Genomic DNA, 27,025 nt, shown 5'->3' with positions numbered 1-27,025 from the left:
CTCTTACTGACTAAAAACCGTCGTGTACCGTTGTAGGCCTTTTATGTACCAGGGCCGCGGTAACTCTTTCGAACAATCCCGCAGCCACGCCAAACACTGTTTTCACTGTTTCTTACTCCATAACAAACTTCAATTCCAAAATTTCTACCTAAATTATCCACCAGAAGCCTGTAATCTGATCCGTGCCATGCATCACAAGAAGGACCCTGATGGCATACAGATCAATTGCATTTACACGTCTGCCTTGTACACTGAGGTTACCTGTAATGTGTTTATTTGCAACTACAAAGCATTCGTCTTGCTCTTAGCTTACAGGATTTATATCTGGATACCGGATAGAACTACCTTACAACGTTATAGTTATCCGCACGAATCTTGAGCTCTGACCTACATCTGCGCAGAAGTGATTTATTAGCAAAGAACCAATCCCGAGTGACGGCAATGACGCGATGCACTGCGGGCCAATCACCGCTTTAGCCCGCCCCCGCGCCTCACTTCATGCCACAAAGGGACCCAATAAATTACTTCTGCGCAGGTGAAGGTCAGAGCTCAAGATTCGTGCCGATAACTATATTTGTGGTAGAAACACATTACAGACTAAATTGTCAGCCGATAGATAATTGACAGTTTATTTTGGACTATCATCTGCCTAGCCAATTTCCAACTATCTCAGGTTCGGCTTCCAGTCTTACCAAATGCATCTTACAACAATTACTAAACAAACTAACCAAATATTGCTGCCTAAATCATCCACCAGAAGCCTATAATCTGATCCGTGCCATGCCTCACAAGAAGGACCCTGATGGCATACAGATCAATTGCATTTACACGTCTCTCTTGTACACTGAGGTTACCTGTAATGTGTTTATTTCCAAGTACAAAGCCAGGGTTTTGTAACTATAAATTTGCGTTGTATTTAGTGCCTGAGACTAATTTGGAATGTTACTTGTAAGATGACGGCAGATAGAAGAACATGGAAGGAGAAAACATGCTGCGCCGACTACAAATAAAATTGGGATAAGGGCAGGAGGATAATGAAGACTAATTTGGAGAAGATATGAAACATCTTGATCTTGACTTAAGGGATCTATATCCTGCTACTAAATAGTAACTATTTTAGGACATTTTTTGGGGTAAATAGGCCTGCTGCAGACTAAATTGTCAGCCAATAGTTGGTTGACAGTTTATTTTGAAGGTAGGTAATCGGGAACTCAATCAGTTGGTCTCACATAGACTACGTATATATGATATGCCATTCATTTTTTTACGACCTTATTATTATATTTTTCACGACCTCTGTGGCGCAATGGTCACCAAGCCGGACTGCCGAATCTGAGGTCCCGGGTTCGATTCCCGGTTCGGTCGACATTTGTGTGATGAGCATGCTTGTTGGTCGTGGTCTGGGTGTTACAATATGTATTTATAAATATGTATATGTGTAGCTATATGTAGTTTACCAGTTGTGTTAGCACCCATAACACAAGTTAATTAATAACTTACCATGGGGCTAACCAACCGTGTGTGAAAAGGTGTCCCGACATTAAAAAAAAAAAAAAAAAAAAAATATACTAGTTTCAATCAAACTAACGGTTGACTAAAAGTATGCAGTAAGCGGATGCTCTTAAACTACATCTGGGTTATCTATTCCAGTGTAATAGTGCAACAAGCAATGAAACGTACCTATTTTCTTAATCATGCGAATATGTACGCTTTTTTCCCTTTGTTTGTTTCCATAAGCAATTGTTACCTATGTGAGTCTTTGTATTGTCTCAATGTCAATGCAACTTCTTTTACACAGGAAAAGAAAAATTACAAAGAATTATATTTTTTATCCGTAATGGTTTATATTTTAAGCACATAAGCAACACCACATTCTCATTCATACCCATACAATGTTTATTTTACGTTTCATACCATGAAACGTAAAATAAACATTTTTCAAAACGTCAAGACTCGGACAGGTAAATTATGCTACTGATCTCACTAGACCGTGAGCCGGCTCTCGATACGGTAAAGTTCGTTTGTTGAATACAAATCATCGGCACGTTCATGAAACCTGCTTATCGGGAAAAATCGGCTAATGTACCATTGAAAGCAAAATAGAATGTATTACGTCAATGCTAGTAGATGTGATAAGAATGATGGATTTTGTTTAGTACCTCATAGACGTCACTTTGATAAGTAATAAAAAAATATACGAGAGAAATCTGGATCAAACTGGATAAGGGAAAGTATTATTCGGTGATTGATAGGAGGGTAGGTCTCTTTTGTTGTGAAACTTACCTAATATTACAGGGCAAATGATAAAGTCATGATACTCCCCCTAAATCAAGCCATTAAAAGCACCTCTGATTTTATCCTGGATAAAACGGTTTATGTTTGATAGGAAAAGATCTGTGCATTAACTATGAAAGCCTTGAGCATATTTTGATAAAATAGAGTTTATGTTAAAACTATTTTGAGCCGCCTAAGTGACAGTACAAATACTTTAGGCATCATTTCACGGCCGCAATTATAAAAAAATAGTCTATCTATGTATATCTAAACTTTCCTTCAGGCAAATCTTCACAAAACTACACACAGTCAAACAGCAAACTATACTCACAAAACTTACGATTTTCACGCCCCAAAAACCGCAAAAATCACATATTTGCTTCAAAAGATTTGTATTTACAAGACGCATAAAGGAATATGCTTTCTGCCATTGTCCACGAAACACAAAGGCCGGTACAATAGCAAACCGCATTGTAACGTAAACTGTTCACCCGAAGCTATATTGCAAGCGGGAATGGATTTTTGATGAAGTTTCATATTTGATTTTGAGCAAGACACAAATAACTTGAATTACTAATAAACAGTTTTATTGTCAGCTTGTTAATTAAATTAATTTGAATGGAAACTAATCTTACCAATGTGAAAACATGTTGTGTTAAAAGTTTGAATACTAATTCAGCAGCTGCGCTTTGTAAAGGTCTAATTAGCTATCTACCGCAAACACGTATAATAGAGGTAGCTACTACCTTCAACTAACGGGTATCAGTTGCGTCCCGGTGGAGTCCTCTATTCATATTTGTTTTTTTTTTTCAAATCGCAGCAGTGATTCCTGAGATTATACGTTCAAACAAAAATCACTCTTAGTCTATACTAATATTATAAAGAGGAAAACTTTGTTTGTTTGTTTGGTTGTAATGGATAAACTCAAAAACTACTGGACCGATTTTAAATATTCTTTCACCATTAGAAAGCTATATTATCTGCGAGTAACATAGGCTATATTTTATCCCGGTGCGGGCAGTAACTCCCACGGGACGCGGGTGAATCCGCGGGAAAACGGCTAGATATATATATATGTATAGCTATGGCAAGATTGCTGATATTCTTCGATACCCGATTATTTTGGAACTACTTCAAAGCCTAGTCTACTCGTTTAATAATTATAATTTTTTTGAATACTTCTAACACTTCATTCAAATTACTATCATCAATTCAAAAGCACACCACCACGGACACAAAACCATAAACATAGACCACTCTATATTCTTTTGTCAAACTTAAAACTCCTTACACACTACGATCTCTGCTTACAATATACCACAGACCTTTACCCCAGTTATTATTCACCGACTATTCTGCCCAGACCCTCAGGGCAATACGCGTATTCACATTATATCGAACAATCGGACTGTTAAATTAATATTGTACTATTGTTAATACATTCTAGATATTTCGAAGGAGATGACCCGTGAAGAGCATTTTTTGAAAAATGGTTTTTGTTATCTATATTAATATTATAAGGCTGAAGAGGTATTTGGTATTGAATGAGCTGATCTGAAGAATTACTGTTAACTGTTACTGTTACAGCCTTTTTATCGTCCCACTGCTGGGCTCAGGCCTCCTCTCACACGGAGAAGGATTGAGTATTAATCACCCCGCTTGTTCAATTCGGGTTGCTGATTTCAGACTGTATAGTCCAGGTTTCCTCAAGATGTTGTCCTTCGCCTTTTTATCAGTCATTGGTATACTTAGAAAGACATATAAACTTGGAAAAGTTGCATTGGTACTTGCCTGAACTGGGATCGTACCCACACCCTCATACTCTAGAGGTAGGTTCTTTACCCACTAGGTCACCACGATAATAGAATATACTGCTAATGTAGAAATAAATATAAGGTAGCCTGACCCTTTGACTTTACATAATATTAAGTCCAAACAACAAATCACAAAATATTACACATACATACATGACCAAAAATCCAAAATCCAATCTCAATATTTCATAAATAAAACATAGGAACGTTTGTAAAAATATCTCAGTGTTAAAAAATATGTGTAAGTTTATTTTATTCTTGGAATCTCAATACCCAATCGTAGTGAGAAAAAATAAGTATTTGTTCTATCCCCTAGGTACTTGAAAAAGAATACCTAAGACCAAATACGAAAAAATACATAAATTTCCACCAAATAGATTTTCTCTAGAAAATTCTACCTGGGGAATTGGAAAAAAAACCTGTGAACAAAATGAAGTGTTTGTAAATAAATGCTGACAGTTCAATTTCTTCGACAATAATAGAGAAACGTGTTAATTAGTTGGAATTAGATATTTTAGATCTTTATTTTTTGATCTTGCAATCTATCGCAAAGCTGATAATTAAATTTTATCCTTACGTGAATGTAAGTTACAATTGACAATTCTGTCTGTTCGTCGCGCCGGCTCTTCAAAATTATTTACCGATTTAATTTTTGTTTTCATACATGACATACCTACTATTTTGTATCTGAGATGGTACAATAGAAAGAACTAAAACAGCTGCCAAGAGCCAAGTTTGATAAAAAAGGTTAAGAAACGCCCTAGAAAACTACATCCGATCAAGTTCATCCATTTCAGAGCTGCGGTTCCACAAACAGGCACACTTACGTAGCAGTCAAACTTACAACTTATATTCTGCATACCGACTTAAAAAAAAACCAGAATCAAAATCGGTTTATCCATTCAGTAGCTACGATGTAGACAGACACCGACTTTTTTGGATTGCCCGGATAACTGGGTTGAGGTGGTCAGATAGGAAGTCGTTCCTTGCAAAACACCGGTACTCAGCTGCATCTGGATAGACTGGAAGCCGACACCAACATAGTTGGGAAAAGGCCAGGCAGATGATGATGTAGACAGACACACACCCACACCGAACTTATATAACACCATATTTTTCCGTCTACCAGTTAAAAACCAGAGTTATTTTTTACACGTGTTACCTAGATAGTTAGTTCAGCCCATAATTCCATTACATCGAGCTAACTCAATCAGGTTTGAACTGAAATAGCGACAAGCGTATCATGCTAGGTTCAAACTTGTTGCTTTAACTTTTAACCATCATTTGTAACACATTAATGGCTTTTACAGTTGGAAAACTATTGGTTTTAGAACTCTGTAATGGTGGTGTAGTTAGCTTAATTATAAGTTTAGTTTTAGTAATAGTGGTAAATGGATAAAAAGGGGTGAAAAGTACTGAAACGTGAGAATAACATATAAATGTATATTTTTATGTTGCATTGGTACCGGCCTGACAAGGAGTCGAAACCGCACACACAAACTTGAAAAGCTAGTGCTTTAACTACTAGGATATGTATTACTTACAACGTTTTCACACTAGCAGATTTACTGCTCGGTTTTTTCGAGCGACCACTCACGGTTTCGTACGAGCGTTATCGCGCGTTTTCGAGTGACAGCAAACATTTGACAACTACCGGTACAAAAGATACCGCCTGAAACCACGTGACAGATTTTTTCTGTTCCAGTGCGTCGCGCATATACGCTCGCTTTTCCTACGCGCGATAAATTGGTATGTATAACATAAGTTTGACCGCTATTGGTTTGTCTTTCTGAGGGATCGTAACTCTTAAACGAATGAACTGATTTGGAGATTACGGAGGTAGGTCTCAGACATGTTTTAGCATCGTAAAAGCGATATTAGTGACAAAAACTCACTACCTCTCTAAAAGCGTTATTTCCACCGAAAAAAACACTAAAATCCTAACCCCTTGATTGAAACTGCATATGCATGTTCTGCATACAAATGCAACGCCAAAAAGTAGTCTATTAATACATGGATCGTGATGCATTCACGAAGCCAGCTTCGCATTTCGAATGAGTAAAATATTCACAACGTGTTTGATGAACGCTAGCTTCGTAAACGCACGTGGCAAATGGATGCTATTTATTACAACGCTTTGGCTTAGGTTAGTTCTAGGAATTGCTAATATTTTATTTCTATTTACGTGTAAATGTTAATAAAATACAGCACTACCGATTTCATGAAGTTTTGGCTTCGCGGAAATATATATATAAAATATGATTTTTATAAACCCACTAAATTGCAAATGGTTCTAAAATCGTCTTTTTAAGTTCATTGCAAGTTTTTTTACGTTAGTAGTCATGGTGGCCTAGTGGGTAAAGGACCAACCTCTCAAGCATGAGGGCGCGGTTTCGATCCCAGGTCAGGCAAGTACCAATGCAACTTTTCTAAGTTTGTATGTACTTTCTAAGTATATCTTAGACACCATTGGCTGTGTTTCGGATGGCACGTTAAACTGTAGGTCCCGGCTGTCATTGAACATCCTTGGCAGTCGTTACGGGTAGTCAGAAGCCAGTAAGTCTGACACCAGTCTAACCAAGGGGTATCGGGTTGCCCGGGTAACTGGGTTGAGGAGGTCAGATAGGCAGTCGCTTCTTGTAAAGCACTGGTACTCAGCTGAATCCCGTTAGACTGGAAGCCGACTCCAACATGATTGGGAAAAAGGCTCGGAGGATGATGATGCAAGTTTTTTTTTCATATTCGTAGTGATATTTTTATACATACTTATTTTTGAAAGAGAATCTTTGCATACAAATTTTATATTCATCGAGGAAAATCAATATATTATCTGATGCTATATTTTTGATCAAAAAGTACTTTAACATATTTTCCTATTTTCTTTTACCCATTTGCATTAAGACAAGAAGTCTTCTTACGAAACTACAGTATCATTATCTTGTTCGGCAAACAAAATTGCATTATGTCTGAAGTGACCTACATTTCAGTGGACGTGTAAAATGACCACAGAAACCCATTTTCTTACCGCAGTTACTAGCAACATGAACGTGACTATGACGTTTAAGATCAAGAGTAGAGGATATAAAATTGCACATTTTTCATTATATTTTTGTCAGAAACATTATGATAAGTTAGGTATAAATGAAATGAAAATATTACTAAAATCCAAAGATCCACAACACTAACGTGAAATAATTGCTTAACTCGTGTATTGCTAATAAAAATTGCTATTGGCATCAAACAATTTAAACTGACTTTTAAAACAAACAAAAAATAGTACAAACAACCGAATTGAGAACTTACTCCTTGTTGAAAAGGGGAAGAAAAAACACAAAAGCTAAAAGACCTATATTTATAATGGGTGTAAGTAAATAAATAGGTACAGCAGAAACCTCAAAACTTCCCCCCTTTTTGACGTCGACAAAAAACAGTAGACCAAACAGCATAAAAACTAGCTAACTACATAACTGAATACTAAACCAAAATATACGGCTAATGGATAACAAAATCCAAAACGAGTTACCAAGACCCGTATCTTAACAAATTGGGTCCAAAATGACCCACAATATGATTAATCGCACCATACATCTTATGTGTCTCATCAGGGATATCTCAAGACGGATAACCAGGAAGTAATCACGGCCAAATGCGAAGAAGATATGTGTAATTAATGTGTAATTATCTATGCCCAAGGGTAACAAATGTACGTTGTATAATATTAAGGTTGGTCCTTCAAAATGGGTAAACAGAATTATTAGTGGAACTATAGGTACCTCTACAATTTTGTGACAGCTTTTACCACCTATCTAGTTCGAAGTTTTGGTGCAGCATACAATTCAGGAAGACTTTTCCTCATCTTTAAAATCTTTATGTACGGCTATAGTGAATATTTGTTTCGTAAGGGTCATTGGAATAACTTTTTGGCTAAACCATAGCTAAGGACACGTAAGGCAAGGTGGAGTAAAGATCTCGGATATTAAAGAGAAGCTGAGGACCGAGCTGCAAACATGTTTTGTATGCATGCAGTAGCATGAGATGGTGATTTCGCTGTATTCGATAGATAGAGAATGTTGACAGTGAGACATTTAAGATAGGAATCTAAAACCATTTTTTTTTTATAACCATGCAAATAATCAACAACAACTAGAGCGCTTTCACACTTGCCCATTTCCCGTCCGGTTTTGCACACGGCAACGCTTGGTTAATACTTACATACGAGTGATAACAAACAATTGACAACTAACTACACATCAGTAAAAACGAAGACACTTAAAACCATGCTGCAGGATTTTTACCACGCGTAAAAAAGAGTATACGCTCCACAGTATACGATTTGACTAATCTAGGGGGACAAAACTCGGGAACCTAACTATTATATTATTATTACATTTGTTGTGAATGTTGTAGTAAATAAAAGGCAAAACTGAACGTATAACATTTTTTTTAATCTTTTAATAAGATTCTTATATCTATATCACGCTTAGATTTTTTTTTTTGATGAAGTTTTCTTAATAATGTTATATAGGGATCTGAAGATGTTAACAAATGTTTAATTAAATCATAATTACTTCTGTGTCTTGATGTTTTCAATGTATGCCCCAATCTGGCTTTTCTAATTTCTTTATTTTTGGCCTCGGAAGCCTCTTCGGACATTTGTCCTATCGGTATCACCGAATTTTTTATTATATTTGCTCCATGTACCAAAATTTTATGCACTGTTGCCGGCATATTATACCATGGGTATAAACTTAAATACATCTCCCTGGTCGCCACACAGTAGTCATTAAATTTTTCTGTGTCGATTTCATAGCCTGAAGCTATGGCTGCAAGAATTGTCCCAAAACGATGAATGAGGTTTTCATTGAGACCAGTAATCCGCGCTGTTGTGGCATAATTATAAAAAAATGCTCGTGCGGTATTTCCGTCATTGCTTGTACCGAATCCTGGTTTAACTTTGTCGATTATTAGACCAATTTCTTTAAACTTTGCCTTTATTTCTTCTTTAGTTTTTTTGAATGTCTCTTTATTTTTGTCTCCTCTGATTTGCCACTCACAAATGTTCATGCGATAACTAATATTTAAGAGACATTCCATTGTACGAATGTACGCATGTAAACTAGAGATTCCAAATTGGTACATATTCTCATCAGGCTCTCTAACCATTGATGCCGAATTCATTTCCTTTGATGTTGCCTTGCAGATAAAACATCTTTGAGTCGATTTATTTTCAGCTAAAACGTTACAAACTTTACCATCAATCATTGAAAGAATCATCTTGTGCGTGATTGAGATGGTTACGCCTCTGATTTCCAATAGAGTTGGCATTAACGCCCGTATTTGATTTTCCATACCTTGGCATTCTTCTTTGATCAATGCTTCGCACTCTTTCTTATATATGAATTTGATAACTCTGCAGAATCTTGGTGAGGATGGCCGAGGATTTTCCCATATGACCTTCTGTGCATTGTTTACAAGTCTTATTGGAACTAAAGACATGATAAACATATATTCGTCTGTGCTACCGGTATCTTCAAATGGTTGCTTGTATAAGCTATGACCCGAAGACCCATCGCATCCCCATTTGTATATCAAAGTGTAATTTAACACACTTGTATCTAATATTTCTCCAAGAATATTTTTACATATTCTCAATGCAGTATGGTTCAAAAGAGAATCCAGTCTTACTTCAGCCGATATATCGGTTACTGTTATATTTTCAACTGGAGGATAGCACTGCTTTTTAACCTGTGCCACGTGATCATAGCAAGGGTATATATTGAATCCCCTTTCTTTGGCTTCTTGTTGAACATTTTTGTATGTCTGGACAGTGAAATTATTTGATATGAACAACGCCAAAGCTTCGTCAGGAGTATAAGGCCTTTGTTCTTTTCCAGTATTAATAATTCTTCGAGCTTTCTTATATGTGGTGGCTCGTTTTGGCGAGGCTGTAGATAATTCTTCAATCAATGTAGCAGCATCACGTTTGCCACTAGCTCTAACACTTAATTGCGCGGCGAAAATCAATTCATCTTTACTGTAGTCATTTAATAAGTGCTGAACTTTCCTCTTCTTCGTTTTTTTTGAACTTTCCACAAAACTTTTCTGCGGCCTGCCACCACTAGTACTTGGTATTGAAACATTTTCTGATACCACAAGCATGGCGAAAGTTAAATCTTCGCTGAGCCACTGTTCATAGTCTTTTAAAAACAAGTCTAATCGTCTTTGCTTGCGATCCCATTTCACACGTATTTTTTCGCATTCTTTTTTCAAAAATGCTTTTAACTGTTCGTCTTGGTGTTCGGTAACAACCAAATTACCAAAGCTCACTTTCACAAAGTCGATTACTTTATTTAATCGACCTTTGGGCGGAATAGAACGCCAAAAATCAAATATTGATTTTCGCTGCATTCTGGCATCTATAAAGAAAAAACGAAAAAAAAATATAATCGCAAAAAATCGCAAAATACAATTATTATAGCTTCAAAGTATATAACACAGAGATTTTTTTAAGACTACACTTACAGCTTGACTACATTTGACTACATGGTAGATCTCCAAACAAAAATTAATTTAAAATAGAAATACATTTTTATTGATGTGTTTTTTCAGTGAGTGTTACAGTTCGAAAGCATACAATTTGGTTTTATTTAAGGACTTTAATATATGGATAATTACCTCTATTTGATGACTCCATCACAAAAAAACACTTACAAGCACTCAATACACCAAAGAACATGTATACACGTTAGCGTTAACGGTCACACTGAGCGGTCGAGCGACTACCTGAATAGGGTCAAGTAACTTCGCCCATTGTTAAAACCAGTTTTGCGTGACAAGAGATTATTTGCCTTGTGTTATCAGCTAAAAGATGTATTCGACAGCGTAACAAGATTAAAAAAAATGTAGTTTTAAACATTTCATTTAAATACCTATTGTCTCCCTAGATTAGTCAAATCGTATACTGTGCGCTCGACCAAATCCGCTGTACGCAAAACCAATAGAAACATCACTTACAAGCCTATTTTGGTACCTAAACAAATGAATGCTACAGAGCCTAGTATCGTTATAGGCGTAACTGCAAAGCTTAGTCCATTATCCAATTGGATTAGGGGAATCCGACAGTCAGAATACATTAGCTAATCAGCTGTCTGTTGTACTGGCATGGTTCAGAGAATCATATCATAGTGAGCGACTGGGTTTAAGAGGACGAATTGGAATTTTTGGCGCCAAGGATGTCAATTTTTCTCAGTAAATACAAAACGGATCAAAATACAACTTGGTTACCTGAAAGTTCATGATATAAGCCTTATTTTGTTAGTTGTAGAAACATGATTAGGTAACTTTTATAACAGAGAAAAATATATCAAACATACCTCTTTTTAAAAAGAGATTCACATATTATGGGCAAACGGGACCGATTTAAGCCTCTTAACTTTTTTAGTAGTTGAGTATATACATACTCTTTAAAATGGTAGTAGGAATTTTTATTAAATTATCATTTCTAAATATTAAAATTACAAAACCATTTTGTCGCTTACGACTTTTAGTTATAAGCTAGCGCGCGTATTGTTATCCTCGCCCCGCTCAGACGCTCCGACCCCTTTTGGCGCCTTAGATGCGCGTGCCGGTTATGGAATTATTGTTGACCACTTCCTCGCCTTAAACTTTGGTTATGTCCGGGTCATGTGGGAGTAGCCTTCTTTGATAAATGAGTTTTTTAACAGTGTAAGAGTTTGTTGGTAGAACCAACACTTATTTTTTAAGATTATCGCCCTTAAACAAACAAACTCTAAGTAAAATATGGATCAAGGAATCGACATATTTGCCAACTTTTGTTAAAGATGCTGAAGACCCTTTTTTAATAATGTATTTATTATGTTTGAAATCATTTCTTCTGTAGTTTGAATAGGCATCACTGCCATTGACATGCTCAAATAAATAAGAGTGCAACGCAAGTATATTAGAACCAAATGTTCTAATATACCTACTTAAAATCAATCAAAAGTATTTCAGAAATTTTTACTACTGTGTCATAATAAAGTAATAAACACTTAAAATTGAGTTCAAATAAACGATAATAATTTCAATCTAACAGAATAGATAAAAGCTCATTCATGTTAAAATCATAAACCTATTTCAACTTCGACGATATTCATAAAAATATAAAAGCCTATACAATACCAAAATGTTTATAAATAAATACATAATCGATATTTTTAGTAGTGTCACAAGTCCCATTTTCAAACAAAATTTTAAGGTAAAATATGGAGTATAGACTACAACATTTTCTGGAGCATTTCTGTGTAATGTAACATTCTAGCGAATGGTACAATACAGGCAAAAGCTCAGTCTCCAAAGGATTTCCATGTAATGTAACGTTCGTGCGAATGCTCGGCGTTATGTTACGGGTACATGCTCTCAGCGAGTGTGCATTTACCACTATTTCGCTGTCTGACTGCCTCGTTGGTCTAGTGGTCGCAAGCGCGGCTGCTGTACTCGAGGTCTCGGGTTCGATTCCCGGGTCGGGCCGAAATCGCTTTGTGGGTTTTCTTAAACTTTCACAAAGCAGCCCGTAGTCTGGAAGTTGGTGATTGATTCACCCGTGCATCGGAGAGCACGTAAATGTCGGTCCTGCGCCTGATCTCTTTCCGGTCGTGTCGGATTGCCGTCCCATCGGTGTAGTCGGTATCGGTTAGTGTCTCCTTACGTGAGAACAGCCGCCGTGGCCGAAATCGGCCCTGGACGCCATTATTTCGTTGTACTTTGCGACGAAATGTTACACCAATACGCTCAACGAAATGTTACATTAATATGCTCGTTGGTTTGTAACAAACAGGCGAGCGTGCTCGACGTTTTGTTCTTAAAAGGATGATACACTAGAACATCTCATACAGCGGCTCGTTGTTCTGTTACAAGTAAACGTTGTAGCACAGATTACTATAATAGTCTATACTTACCTTTAAAGGCAGTATTGAAATGAAAAATTATGTTTTAACACCTAAGATACATAACCTATTCAATATGTCTTCATAAAATATTACAGTTGATATCTATTATTACTCACTGTGGTACTATAGAGTGCTATTAAAGTACCATTATCTCACATCGACTATAATATTTACGACTATTATTTTATGGCGCACTTTACTCAAACAAAGTGTATGATTGTAGTTTACTGTTTGATTTAAGGACCTTTATACATAAGCTACAAAAATCTTAGGTAGGTACCTCGCGATTTTTGCGCCGTAAGCGGGCGTGCAAGGCGTGCACCGCACGCGGGCGGCACGTCCTAGGGGGCGGCTAATCGAGCGACTTATCACGTAATATTTAAAAAATACCATATCTTTTTACCAAAGATATTTTAAACCTTTTCCCACGGCAAAAATAACCATTACTATTTTTTTTACTACTAGATTTGTTCAATAATAAAAAATACTCACAAAGTTCACAGCAAACTCAAGGGTTTGTTTGCTTGTAGCCACTTATCTCAGAAACAACTGGACCAATTTGTAAAATCCATTCTGTTTTATGAAAGCTTTTTTGTTGAAGGAGATATATAGGCTACTTTTGATCTGGAATAGATTTCACGGTGAAACGGTTGGCGGAAGCTTGTAGTTATAACCTAATAGTTATTATAGTATAGATTAATGAATAGGGCATAATGAAGGTATACCTACTTGTAAGACAGGAACTACTTTGGATAGTTATAGACCTGTTAATTAAGGAAGTCATCCGTGGAAGTCGCACTACCATATCTATTCCTGTAGATTAGCCAGTCTGGTTGTTCCGGTTTTAAGGGTTCATGGAGGCCTAATTAAAGTCAACTGTATATTAATACTAATGGCGTCCACAGCCGATTTCGGCCACGGTGGCTGTTCTCTAAATGAGATCAGAGGAGATCAGCCAGCTGCGCAGGACATATTATAGTGCACGAGCATTTGCGCAGACACAGGTGCACTCCCTATTCCTTCACTCTCATAACCCGATGGGACGGTAATCCGACACGACCGGAGAGAGATCAGGCGTAGGACCGACATTTACGTGTTCTCCGATGCACGGGTGAATCAATCACCAACTTCTAGACTACGGGCTGCTTTGTGATAGTTTAAGAAAACCCACAAAGCGTTTTCGGCCCGACCCGGGAATCGAACCCGAGACCTCGAGCCCAGCAGCCGCGCTTGCGACCACTAGACCAACGAGGCAGGCAGGCATCTGTATAACACTTTAACGTCACATTTGTTTGTTTAAAACGAACTAAACTTAAACCACAAGGCCATCCCCCTCAAGCACCTCGCAAACCCCGATACCTAAAAATAGTATCTGCGTAGCTGCTCATTTTAACAGCCAACGTTAAGTTTGGTTCTTATTGGCAAAGGCTTTATCTAATTCTTCATCTTCCTGCCCTGGGGTTAAGCGCATTTTAATTTTGGTGCGCAGAATGTCTTCTTCCATACTTCTCTATGTTATGTCATCTCACAAGTGACATTATTTCCAGCCATGCCATGTGTTTGTCGCCTTTTTCTTCTATGATCTATATCCTCATGCTCAAAATCTTCCCTCCTAACAATTTATCAATCTCACCAGTTTCATAAAGTTATGTTCTGAATTTTCATCTAAAACTACAGGAAGATTGTATAAACTTGAAGTATAATCGGCTTGCAGGTTATCCAAGTGAAGGCCATCATGTTCACCAAGCTATAGGTACTTGTGAATTTCACAAGAGTATTTACGTACACACAGAAGTTCCCTCAAAGTGTAAAGGAGATGCTTGTATCTAAATCCGTACATACAGTCATCTAAGTAAGTACTTTCAGAATACATATTGTATATCTGTATCGAAATCATTATCAAGATTTTTTTACTCTGCTAGAAACACATTTTATCTCAATATTGAATAATCTTTGAGTTCACTGGTTATCGATAAAGGGTCAGTTAGTTATCTGATAATTAATGCTATCTTCCAGATAAAGGCTGCTTTTAATTTCTGCCAGATATTGCTAACACAATACCAGTGAAACCAAAAGTTGTCCTTTATCTGTCAGATGAGTTCCTGACAGGATCATCATCCTCCGAGCCTTTTCCCAATCATGTTGGGGTCGGCTTCCAGTCTAACCGGATTCAGCTGAGTACCAGTGCTTTACAAGAAGTGACTGCCTGTCTGACCTCCTCAACCCAGTTACCCGGGCAACCCGATACCCCTTGGTTAGACTGGTGTCAGACTTGCTGGCTTCTGACTACCCGTAACGACTGCCAAGGATGTTCAATAACAGCCGGGACCTACAGTTTAACGTGCCATCCGAAAAACAGTCAATGGTGTCTAAGATACTCGTATACTTAGAAAGTACATACAAACTTAGAAAAGTTGCATTGGTACTTGCCTGACCTGGGATCGAACCCGCGCCCTCATACTTGAGAGGTTGGTTCTTTACCCACTAGGCCACCACGACTCAGTTCCTGACAGGATATATATCAGAGATTTTATCAGTAATCAATGAAACTGGCTATAAATATCATCTAATTTAATCTCATGTTGAGTGCCATTATTTTACATAGATTGATTGCCTATCTAACCCTCTTAAGTTACCTGGGCAATACGATACTACCCTTTTACAATATGATTTTGACCTCCACAACCCCAATATCTGGGTAACACGATACCACTTTAGATACCTGACCTTAACTATACTTCCTGTGGCTACTATTAATAAGAGTGTAGTTGTAGTGTAATAGGGAGGATAGGAAATTCCAGGATATACAATAAGAAAAATAAAATTTGTTGTAAACGTTACATATTACATTACATAAAGTTTTGAAATACACGAAAGTATACAAGAAAAGGAGTGAGGAGAAGAATTAACAACACAGATATATATGAGCAAGTAGTAGAAAGTTATACATATACCAATACACATATTATTTACTTCGCTCGTACCCTGATAAAATATAAATAAATATAGCTTATGTTGTTCGGGAATAATCGGTCTAACTCAACAACAGCGAAAGAATTTTTCGAATCGGTCCAGTAGTTTCGTAAGCTTTAGGTAACAAAGAAACAAAAATGTTTCTGTATAGAATAGAAACGTAACTCTTTTACCTCAGTCGAGTAATAGGGAAGCATAAAAAGCTACTTTTGTTCATACGCTCAACTGAATTTATGTCCCCTATCCTGCAAAAGATCTATTTGTGCGTGATAAACCATTTTGATGTCTGCCATTAACAGTCACATGGAATCCATTAATGAGTGCTAATAGTTGCTATTAAGAGCACATGTTGACTACTAAAAGCGAAAATCCATTTTGTTTCCTTTTGTCATAAAGATCACACGATTTCTGTATATATGCATCTTTTTAATAGTTATATGGAATTCGTGGAATTCATACAAAGTCGTCCACGTACAATGTTCTAGTTGGCCCAATTGGGTGCCAAAAACAAGTCATTAAAATTAGCAAAGATTGGATAATTCTTGTCATTAAACTACAAACTGAAAGCCGTTCCAATCTAATTAGTAAAAGTCTGGAAACTTAAGAAAACACTCCAATTTAATCTTGAAAGCTGATTGAAAAATGTACTAAGCCTACCTTTCTAATAGACTGGCTGGAACGGGTAATCCTTTTGCGACATAGTTGGGACAAACAACAAAGATCGGATACGAGCCGGATTACTATACTTTTGTATCTACCCTAAAGAGATTAATCATTTAGCAGTTAAGCTTGCACCTCCAATCGAAACCCAATCTTATAGTGCCAAAAACAGAGTCTAAAATCCCCTAGCATATGGTAAAATAGGTGTTTGTATAGGTTTAGAACAACCTAAGCGATTGTAAAATGTGAAATGGATAACAAAAGGATGGGTCATTTAAAGATGAATAGACTGGATTTAATGAACAGTTGTGTTCAAAATGTATATGGGAAACCTAAATAAATAGTCCTGAAATTGTAATTTGGTGATACCTCGTCACAATGGCTGATTTTGTTGAGTACTAAGTAAGTAGATGAAGGTTAACTATAATTAACTAGTGAGTGCTAGGGCTTTCGTGTCCCAAGGGAACTTATCCAAGCACTTAGATTAAGAGAAACCTATAAAAGACCTATTTCCTAAGGGACCTATCTCGGACACAACATCAAATACTGGGATGGTCAAAACTAATAGGACGGACGCTTCATAAGTATGGAAATGTTAGGTAGTACGCACCTAGCAACGATCAGGTATTTGGCTGGTATCAGACCCACTAAAAAAGAATGAATTCACATTGTTCTTTAAAAAAAAGCAACCATCACCCCAACTCTAAATAAATAAATATAGGTATAACGGGACACTTTGTAACACACTTATGTGCTTACACAAATGTTAAACTACCTACAGCTACATATATATGTCACCGTAAGATTACAAACATCGTTAGATTACAATCTATCTCGAGAGATTGTAAACTGTCGAATTATTGTGAACCGTAACATCTGATTGCAATTTAACGCATTATTTTTCGCTATATTATAATCTATCAATGTAAAGCGGTCAAATTGTCAACTGGCGTAGAACGGAATGCATCTTGCGCGCTGATTGGTAGAACGTAATGTGCCCCCGCCGCTCCGGCATTCGCCATTTTGTTTGTTTATTTCGTTTGTTGTCGTTTGTGTAAACAACTGTGTTTTCGTGATTATAAATTGATTTCCTGTTGAAAATAACTTATATCTTTAGAATTAGTTATATAAAAGTGTTGAAGATGTAAAATTTATCTGTGATTAACCAAAGAAAAGCAGTTTGAAAACGGTTACTTTGTCCTCTAATACAAATTAAAATAACGTTACAAATTTCAGTCTTAGAAAAAACATTTGACATAAATTTATATAAAAATCACTCTTATAAAAATAAAGTTAGGTATTTTGTCTTCAAATACAAACTAATAATTAAAAATAAAATAAAAGCCTCTTATGTAAAAAAGGTAATTACGGGAACTCCATGTGGTTGCGCGGTAATTTTCATATCAATAATTTGTTATATTGGTAATATCACTGGTGTTTGCAATCCTATTCCCTTCCTTTTCCCGCACATACCTCAACGCATTCGTTGGAGCGAGAGGCGACACTAGCGCCCTTGAGTCGTGTGTGCAACATAAACAAATCAATGGCTGACAACGCGCGCGAGAGCTCACGTCTCTCTCCGATACAAAAATCGATATTGAGTGGAAAACTGGTGTGATTTGTGTTGAACTTTATTTGTGGCAGTGCTCCTCGTACAAGAAATCGCCGTAGAAGACAACAGGTACTGTGCTCCTTTCCTTTAGGCATACTTTCTTGTTTTGTGTCGCCCGCAGTATGCCGATTTTCCCGTCGCATTTGCAATCATCAGTTTTTCAAATGTTTCGCATCTTTACGAACCATATTGCGTTTCCCGCGTAACCACCATGGGAACAGAACGGCTGGTCGTGATTGGTCGATCTTGCAAAAAGACTGACCAATCAGGGAGAGCTTTCGGACAGTTGACAATTTGACAATTTCTCATCGATAGATATAATATAGCGAAAAATAATGCGTTAAATTGCAATCAGATGTTACGGTTCACAATAATTCGACAGTTTACAATCTCTCGAGATAGATTACAAAATAAACATAGCTTATAACACCCAGACCACGGCCAACAAGCATGCTCATCTCAAAAATGTCGACCCACCGGGAATCGAACCCGGGACCTCAGGTACGGTAGTCCGGTAATTACCTAGGTACATCAACAAGCCGATTTCATAACTGATCGCAATACTTTTTAGACAATGACAAAACGTGATCAAAACATGGCCAAAAAATAACAGGCATTTGTGTATTATAAATGGGTTTTATTCAGGGGCTTTTATCCCCGTCAAGAGGGGTGGTATCGTCACTTATCAAGGCTGTATTGACGGGGGTAAAATATGCCTGTTAGAGTGTACTTAAGGGTCAAATGTGTCCTTGAGCAGTTAAGGGTTGAATGTTTATTGTTGTGATTTTTTGGGGTATTTTATTTAATAGACGGATGTGAGGAATATTGAGTTATAATCTAGCTTCGATCGTCGGTTTAACTCGCATCCCGTAAGAATTATAAGCCTATTTATAAATATGCTTACTTATTCAACATATATTATGCCTAGCCTTTTCTCAACTATGTTGGGGTCGGCTTCCAGTCTAACCGGATGCCGCTTAGTAAGAGTGTTTTACAAGGAGCGACTACCTATCTAACCTCCTCAACCCAGTTACCCGGGCAACTCAATACCCCTTGGTTAGATTAGACTCGGTTTTTCCCGCATCCCTTAAGAACTGATTATAAGTCTATTTATAAAATATTCAATTGATAAAATATTAAAAAATATATTTGATTGAATTTTTATATTAGCTTAATATAAATAATGTCTCAATATTTAATCGAAAAACAACGGACGGACGGGTAATTGTTTGAGGAATATTTTTTCATAAAAAAACTAATCTTCCTCATAAAGTTTTGGGCTTAGCAAAAAGAGTCACGCGTATATAATAAAGAAAAAACTTTGTGTCTAATATAAGAAGGTCGTGGCTTCGAGGTCATTGGTAAACTTGACCCTCGGGTTATATAACCTTAATATTTGATAAGCAGGATCAGACATTTGTTACCTCGGAACAGTGCCATAGCATACGTTTTTTACCAAAGTCTGTTTCATTCATGATCACGATAAGATACAATTTGGATTAAAAATATACGTTTAAAAAATATTCAATTTTTGGATATCTTTGTAGTTTGATATTCTTGTTCATGTTACGATATATGCCAAACTTTCCATTTATCACTTGTGGGTAATAAAATGATGTCTTTTTCTATTTTAGGGCTCCGAACAAGCCGGGGCTGCGGGTTGTTCGAAAGAGATACCGCGGCCCTGGTACACAAACGGCCTATGACGGAACACGACGGTTTTTAGTCAGTAAGAGTCTGACACTCCCTCTCTGCTGCTAACCCACAGCGGGAGGGGTCATTTGATGATTTTTGACGTCGTTAAAAAAAAATAAAAGGGCTCCGAACAAAAGGGGGAAAATGGGGCCCAATTTAAAAAACTGAAAAACTTGCAATGTTGCTGACACCAATCCGTATATCAGGACGTATGGCATAGACCGTGAAAGTTAGACAATTTTCACACATTAGGTATTATTGTCGCCGCTATAACAACAAATACGGAAAACTAGGTTAAAACCAATATTTTACGTTGCTCCCGTACCTACAACAAACCTGCTTTTTTTGCCGTTTTATTTACACTGAATTCCGACTCACACTTCACTATTTTCTTATTATATTAGTACCTACCTGAGAGCTTATTACATATTACAGGAATTTTATCCTGTTCATGTCAGTTACAACCACGTGCAATACTGCCTAATCAATAATTCCTTTTTCGCTCATACATGTACCAGGGGATAAGGAAGCCTGGTCGGTTACGTCCCTCTGTGGGATTTGACATACCAATGAAATAATATATTGAAAGTATGGTATGTTGGAATCGTCGTTCACGTATGTTTTGGATACCTATGTATAAAATACCATGAAAGAAATACCACGACAAAAGCCATTTAAATGTTTGTATGGCGCTAATAAAAAAAGAACACAAAATCAATTGCGCTTCAACATTCAAAGGGTTAAAAGCCAATGGCCATAACAAAATGCAAATGGCGAAGTTTCAGAAATATAAAAAAATAATATAGTATAGGTGCAATGCATAGTGGGAGACATAAACCATAAGTCGGGAGGATATTTCCATGGTGATCTGTGAGCTTATGTTTTACACCAGTGGTTCCCAAACTTATTTTGTCTACTGCCCACTATGAGAATAAAAAAAATTTTAAGCGCCCCCATTTTTTATGGTTCTATACCCAAAGGGTAAACGGGATCCTATTGTTTTCCCTCCTCTGTCCATCCGTCCGTCTGTCACCAGACTGTATCTCATGAACCGTGATAGTTAGAGAGTTGAAATTTTCACGGATGATGTATTTCTGTTGCCGCTATAACAACAAATACTGAAAACTAGAATAAAATAAATATTTTGGGGGGCTCCATACAACAAACATAACTTTTTTTGCTCATTTTTGCTCTGGCATTTGAGCAATCTTTTAATTCATATTAGTTGATATTCACAAGTTGTTGTTGAGAGTCGAAAGCTCATGCAGTCGTGGTCTAATAGGCCTAGCTAAATAAAATTACAAATCAGGCCCCCCAGGCCTCTACACAACGCCCCCATTTTCTTTCTGGGTCTCTTACCGCCCCCCTTGAGACCTGCAGCGCCCACAAGGGGGCGTTATCGCCCACTTTGGGAAAGACTGTTTTACACTATAGCCTGATATAAAACTATACGTATATTGTTCAATTCTTCTTTCACTAAAACCCAATCAATACTGTAAGCCTTATGAATAATGAGTAAACATTTAAAAATAAATGACAAACAAAATATATTTCAGAGAATACTTCACGCTTGATGAATTTCAGCTTTTATGTTAATTGAATTCTTAGAAAATATTTCAATGATACTCGAATATCCTTCTCTTCTCATTATTACCTAATACGCAATATTTCATCTGAAATAATATTTTTTGTCACAGTGTTTTGGTATTATTATAATTTTTTTTTTCAAAAACTCGGTAATGTCTTGTATTTTTGTAAATAGTTATTAAATGAAAAATATTAAAAGAACAAATAGCTACAGATCATTTGTATGGATAAGGGACGGAATAAAATATGAAGAATATTTTAATATCTACGCCAACGCTTTACTTTTTAACTGTCTTACCAAACCTCTATCAAGAAACTATAAACTACACACTAAATTAGTATTCAAAGTACCAACCCCCTAACCATGCTAAGCACACTTTTAAAGACCCAATCTACACTAAAACCTATTATCTTACTCTATACCTAATCGATTCTAGATTAGAATCTAGATAATTACATTTTAAGTCTCAAAAGTCCAATCCTTTTTCGATTAATTCTACATCAATGTTGCAATTCTCATTGTCGTTAAGAACATGAATAAATAAATAAATAATGTCGGGACACCTTTTCACACACGGTCGGTTAGCCCCATGGTAAGTTATTAATTAACTTGTGTTATGGGTGCTAACACAACTGATAAACTACATATAGCTACATATATACATATTTATAAATACATATTGTATGTACATGTCCTATAAAGACTTAAAAAGGAATCCTTTTGCACAAGTAATTAGGACTTAATTAGGACAACAGAATTACTGTGATTAGGAATATGTGTCCTGTGCGCAAATTGTACTCAACTGCTGAAAGTGGTAATTTTCCCTTTTGTGATTTCCGACTTTAATGCTAGCTTTATGTTAACACAATCACTACTTATTTAAGTAAAATAACCTAACCGTAAATATACATAAAACAAAATTTATACAATTCCGAAACTACAAAAGTACACATCAAAGTTTAACAATAGATCACTGTGGGCAAGGTATAGAAGAAGTAAATGAAACAAAATTTTTGGGTATATTATTAGACAAAAATTGCAATTGGAAAGCCCAGGTAAATAATGTGTGTACACGCATAAACAGATTTGTCTATGCCCTTAGAAAAATAAGAAAATTGGCAAGTGACAAAATGGCTTTGTTGGCATATCATGGATATGTGGGATCTGTTTTAAATTACGGTATTTTGTTATGGGGTAATTCGACGGACATAAATAGGGTTTTGATCTCTCAGAAAAAATGTATACGAGCAATATGTGGGGTGGGGCCACTAGACTCTTGCAGGCCCTTATTTAAAAAACTAAAAGTTCAGACTGTTATTGGTCTATACATTTATGAAATCGCTGTGTTTGTTAAAAAACATGGCCATCTTTTTGAGAAAGCGAGTAAAAAATATTCATCAAGGGATCCCACCAGATTGATTGTCCCAGGTAAATCCTCAACTCTGTTTAAAAAAAATTGCAGTTGCATGGCAGTTCAGATTTATAATAAAATTCACAGGCATTTCCGAGAGATGGCACTTGCAAAATTTAAAATTAAATTTAAGAAATGGCTAATTGACAAATGTTTTTATTCAATAGCTGAATTTATGTCTTGTACGTCGAGAAATATAGAAAGTTATTTGTATTTTTTTTTTTTTTTGTTAAATCGCATTTATTTATATACATATAATTTGGTTTGTCAAATATGCCTAATGACTTTGTTTTAATATTCAATATTATTTTAGATTTTTTAAATTGTAATTCCACATTATGATAATGGTCATAATAATATTTGCATGCCGGTTAAACGGCGAGACATGTGAAACACATACCTACTGTAACATCTTGTAATACCATACCATGTTTCTAGCAAATAAAATTTCTGATTTCTGATTTCTGATTTCTGAAAGTCTAAACTACATATATGCAAATCATTTGAGTTTGTATAAAGTAACAACTTTGCAATGATAATGCAAAAAAATTGCCATCATCAACGGCCTAGCCTTTTGCCAACTATGTTCGGATGGGCTTTCGGTCTAACCAGCCGACTTTAAAAGGAGCGACTGCCTAACGGACCTCAACCCAGTTACCCGCGCAACCCAATACCTTTTGGTAAGACTTACTGGCTTCTGATTACCCGTAACAACTGCCAAAGATATTCAAATGTCAGCCTCCCGGCCTACAGTTTACCGTGCCATCCGAAACAAGGATGCGAATTATTAGCCATCATTAAAAATATCAGATAAAAAAGTTCTGGTCTAAAAATACAAGTACTCGTAAGTACCTACTTAAACGCGTCAATTCCAAAAAAAAAACTAGTTTTCGGACTATAATAGCCGTGGTTTCATTCTATTATTCGCTAGGATTCTATTCCTATTTTTATCTCAATTGTCCTTACTGGGTCTATCCCACGTCAGTCTGTTTTAAGAACGAAATCCTATTTTAGCTCAGCATTTAGTTTCCTGCTCCATCGGTCACCCTTTATTTCTCAATTGAATATTCTAGCAAAGATCACTCGTCTATGGACACTCGTTAGTAAAGTACGCGTCGCTCTAAATAATAGATCGTCAACCTTTTTCTTTTATTGAACATCAAGTTTATAGTTTATTGTTTTGGTTTTTTTATGTGACCTGAGTTTTACTGCATCTTCAAGTATGAAAACGTGCGCAGCTTGCAACGTACAATTTAACGATGGAGTCCAGTGTGGTGGCTGCAAGCAACATCTGGATTTTGGATGTGCCAATATTTCGGAAGCTGGTTGGCGAAGGCTTGGTGCCAACAGAATGGCTCAATGGAAGTGCCCCACTTGTCGAATGTCATCACCAGCTGTGCCTGCTCCCGAACCAGCGTCTCTCGAAACTATATTGTCCGAAATTCGCGACATGAAACGCCAACTACTTAGTTTGCCGACTTTGGTAGATGATATCCGGGTTATCAAGGATGAGTTAGCTGAGCTAAAAATTACATGTGAAGGCACGAGTGGTAGACTTGATGAGTTTGACACCCGACTTGCGGAGGTGGAACTCAAAGCATCAGAACTTGGCAAGCTTCAGGAAACTGTCAATTGTTTGCAGGCGGACTTGGCGAGGTCTAAGTATGAACTCGCAACCTATGAACAGCGATCCCGGCTTAATAATGTGGAAATTAAGGGAGTTCCTGTAAGAAAGGATGAAAATCTTTTCTCCATTATTGAAGCTATCGGCCAGAAGGTTAATTACACCTGCCCCAAATCCCAGGTGAACTATATTTCGAGAGTACCTATATTCAACTCCAACGAAAAATTAATTATTGTGAGTTTCTTAAACCGGTACGTGAAAGAAGACTTTATAGCAGCTGCTCGTGCCGTCAAGGACCTTTCGACATCCCATATTGGATTCCAGGGCTCATCTCAGCGTATTTATGTGAATGATCACCTGAGCATTGAGTACAAGAAGCTATTAAGTAAAGTCAAGATCATGGCCAAAGAGAAATATTATGAGTTCGTATGGGTAAAGCACGGGAAAATCCATATATTAAAAAACACTAATTCTAAAGTTGTTATTATTCGAAAAGAATCAGATTTAAACAAGATTGTATAATGTGCTTCCTATTTTTTCTAAGTATTTATTTTTTATTTTATTGTTTTTCTTTATCTCAGTCTCGCTTTAATATTTTAAAATATTGTAACGCTTTGCTAGTTTGTAAAGGGTTTGGCACCCCTGCCGCGCTAATGAGCTCGACACCTCTCTTTTGTTTAGTTTACGGATTCCTTTATGTTGCTTATCGCACTGTTCACTTTAAAGCTCTGTCGCATGTCAATATATCTGTCTCGCTTGCGCTTGCACACACTACGCAATATTGCTTGCTTCTTTGCACACTTGTTTACCACTTAATGTTGTATGATTTTGGTTCACGCGCCAATTTTTTAATATTCTACCTTCCTAACATGTTGATAGTTTTACTTTACCATATTATACTTTATAATAAAGTGAATCGTTGCATTATAGGCGATCATAACGATTTATTTTCAGTTATTGACTATATTTTCAATGCCTGATAATTTAAATATATATTATCAGAATGTTCGCGGACTTAGAACTAAAAGTCATTCTTTCTATCGTCAAATGTTACTTAATTCGTATGATATCATAGTTCTTACTGAGACTTGGTTATTGGATGGGGTTTTAAATTCTGAGTTTTTTGATGAACGGTACATTGTTTGGCGACGCGATCGGGACTACGTTTTAACCGGGCAATCACGAGGTGGGGGTGTACTTATTGCTACTCGTAGAGAATTATCAGTTACTTGTCAACCTAATTTTCACTCGACTGCGGAAGACCTCTGGCTATCCATACAAATTAAAAATTCAACTACCCGAAACATTATTACTTTGCATATTTGTGTTATTTACTTATGTCAACAAAACTTAGGCCTTTCTTTTTCTTTACAACTTTCAAATTTTCTTGCTAAATTAAACCAAACAGTTATTGATAATACTTCTGATACCTTCCTTGTTATTGGTGACTTCAATATGAGTGGTATCAACTGGGTCCCTTCTGATAATAATCTATCACTCGTTCCATTTAATCCTAACAGTAATGACGAAATTTTGCTTTGTGATGAATTACACATTCTTGGTTTTGGTCAGTATAACGTCGTGGCTAATAAGTATGGTAGACTCCTTGACCTAATTCTTTCCAATGAAGTGGTGAATGTGACTGAATGTCTCAGCCCACTGGTGCCTATTGACGCCTATCACCCAGCATTATTGATTAATTTGGATTTGATCGTAACACCCCCACTTGAAAGTGCACCACGTGCAAAATTTTTGTATGATAAAGGGGACTATGAATCTATAACCAGGGACATTAGCTCGGTTGACTGGGAAACTGAGTTTTCATTGCGGTCAATAGATGATTCAGTTAACTTTTTTAACCAGTTTATTATTAAATTACAATCTAAATATATCCCACAGAAATTTTATCGAAACAAAAGCTATCCAACGTGGTACAGTTCATCACTTATTAGAACAATTAAAGAAAAATCTAAATACCTTAAAAAATTTAAAACATATGGTAATAAATCTGATGAATTAACATTCAAGCTTCTTCGTGAAAGAGTGAAAGTATTGGAATCTCAGTGTTACCGAAGCTACTTGGATCTAACAGAACTTTCTATAAAAAATAACCCAAAATATTTTTGGACGTTTGTAAAGAAACGACATAGTTCAAATGCAATTCCAAGCACCTTAAATTACAATGGTAATACCCTGCGGACCGGGGAACTAATATGTCAAGCTTTTTCCGAATACTTCCATTCTACTTTTCTCAATCCTAGTGTTAGTCACTCAAACTCTTCTCATTTTCATTTTATTGAATCGTCAAACCTTTCATCGGATGTTTGCGGAATTAACGTGAGCTCAGAAGAAATAATGAATTTGCTTCGAACATTGGACGCATCTAAAGCAGCAGGTCCTGATAACATATCACCCAAACTTCTTGT

At 36.5% G+C, this 27,025-nt stretch overlaps 1 protein-coding gene across 1 annotated transcript; it reads left to right on the top strand.

The window, feature by feature from the left end:
* The first annotated feature begins 24,197 nt into the window (after positions 1-24,197).
* LOC124641695 lies at positions 24,198-25,121 on the top strand. The gene has a single exon (XM_047179864.1). The coding sequence runs from the start codon at positions 24,198-24,200 to the stop codon at positions 25,119-25,121; it is 924 nt and encodes a 307-aa protein (XP_047035820.1).
* The last annotated feature ends 1,904 nt before the right edge of the window (positions 25,122-27,025 follow it).

The sequence above is a fragment of the Helicoverpa zea genome, chromosome 23 (genome assembly GCF_022581195.2).
Source record: "Helicoverpa zea isolate HzStark_Cry1AcR chromosome 23, ilHelZeax1.1, whole genome shotgun sequence".
Lineage (NCBI taxonomy): Eukaryota > Metazoa > Arthropoda > Insecta > Lepidoptera > Noctuidae > Helicoverpa > Helicoverpa zea.
Note: the sequence above shows the minus strand (reverse complement) of the source record. Positions and strands in the feature narration are given on the sequence as shown.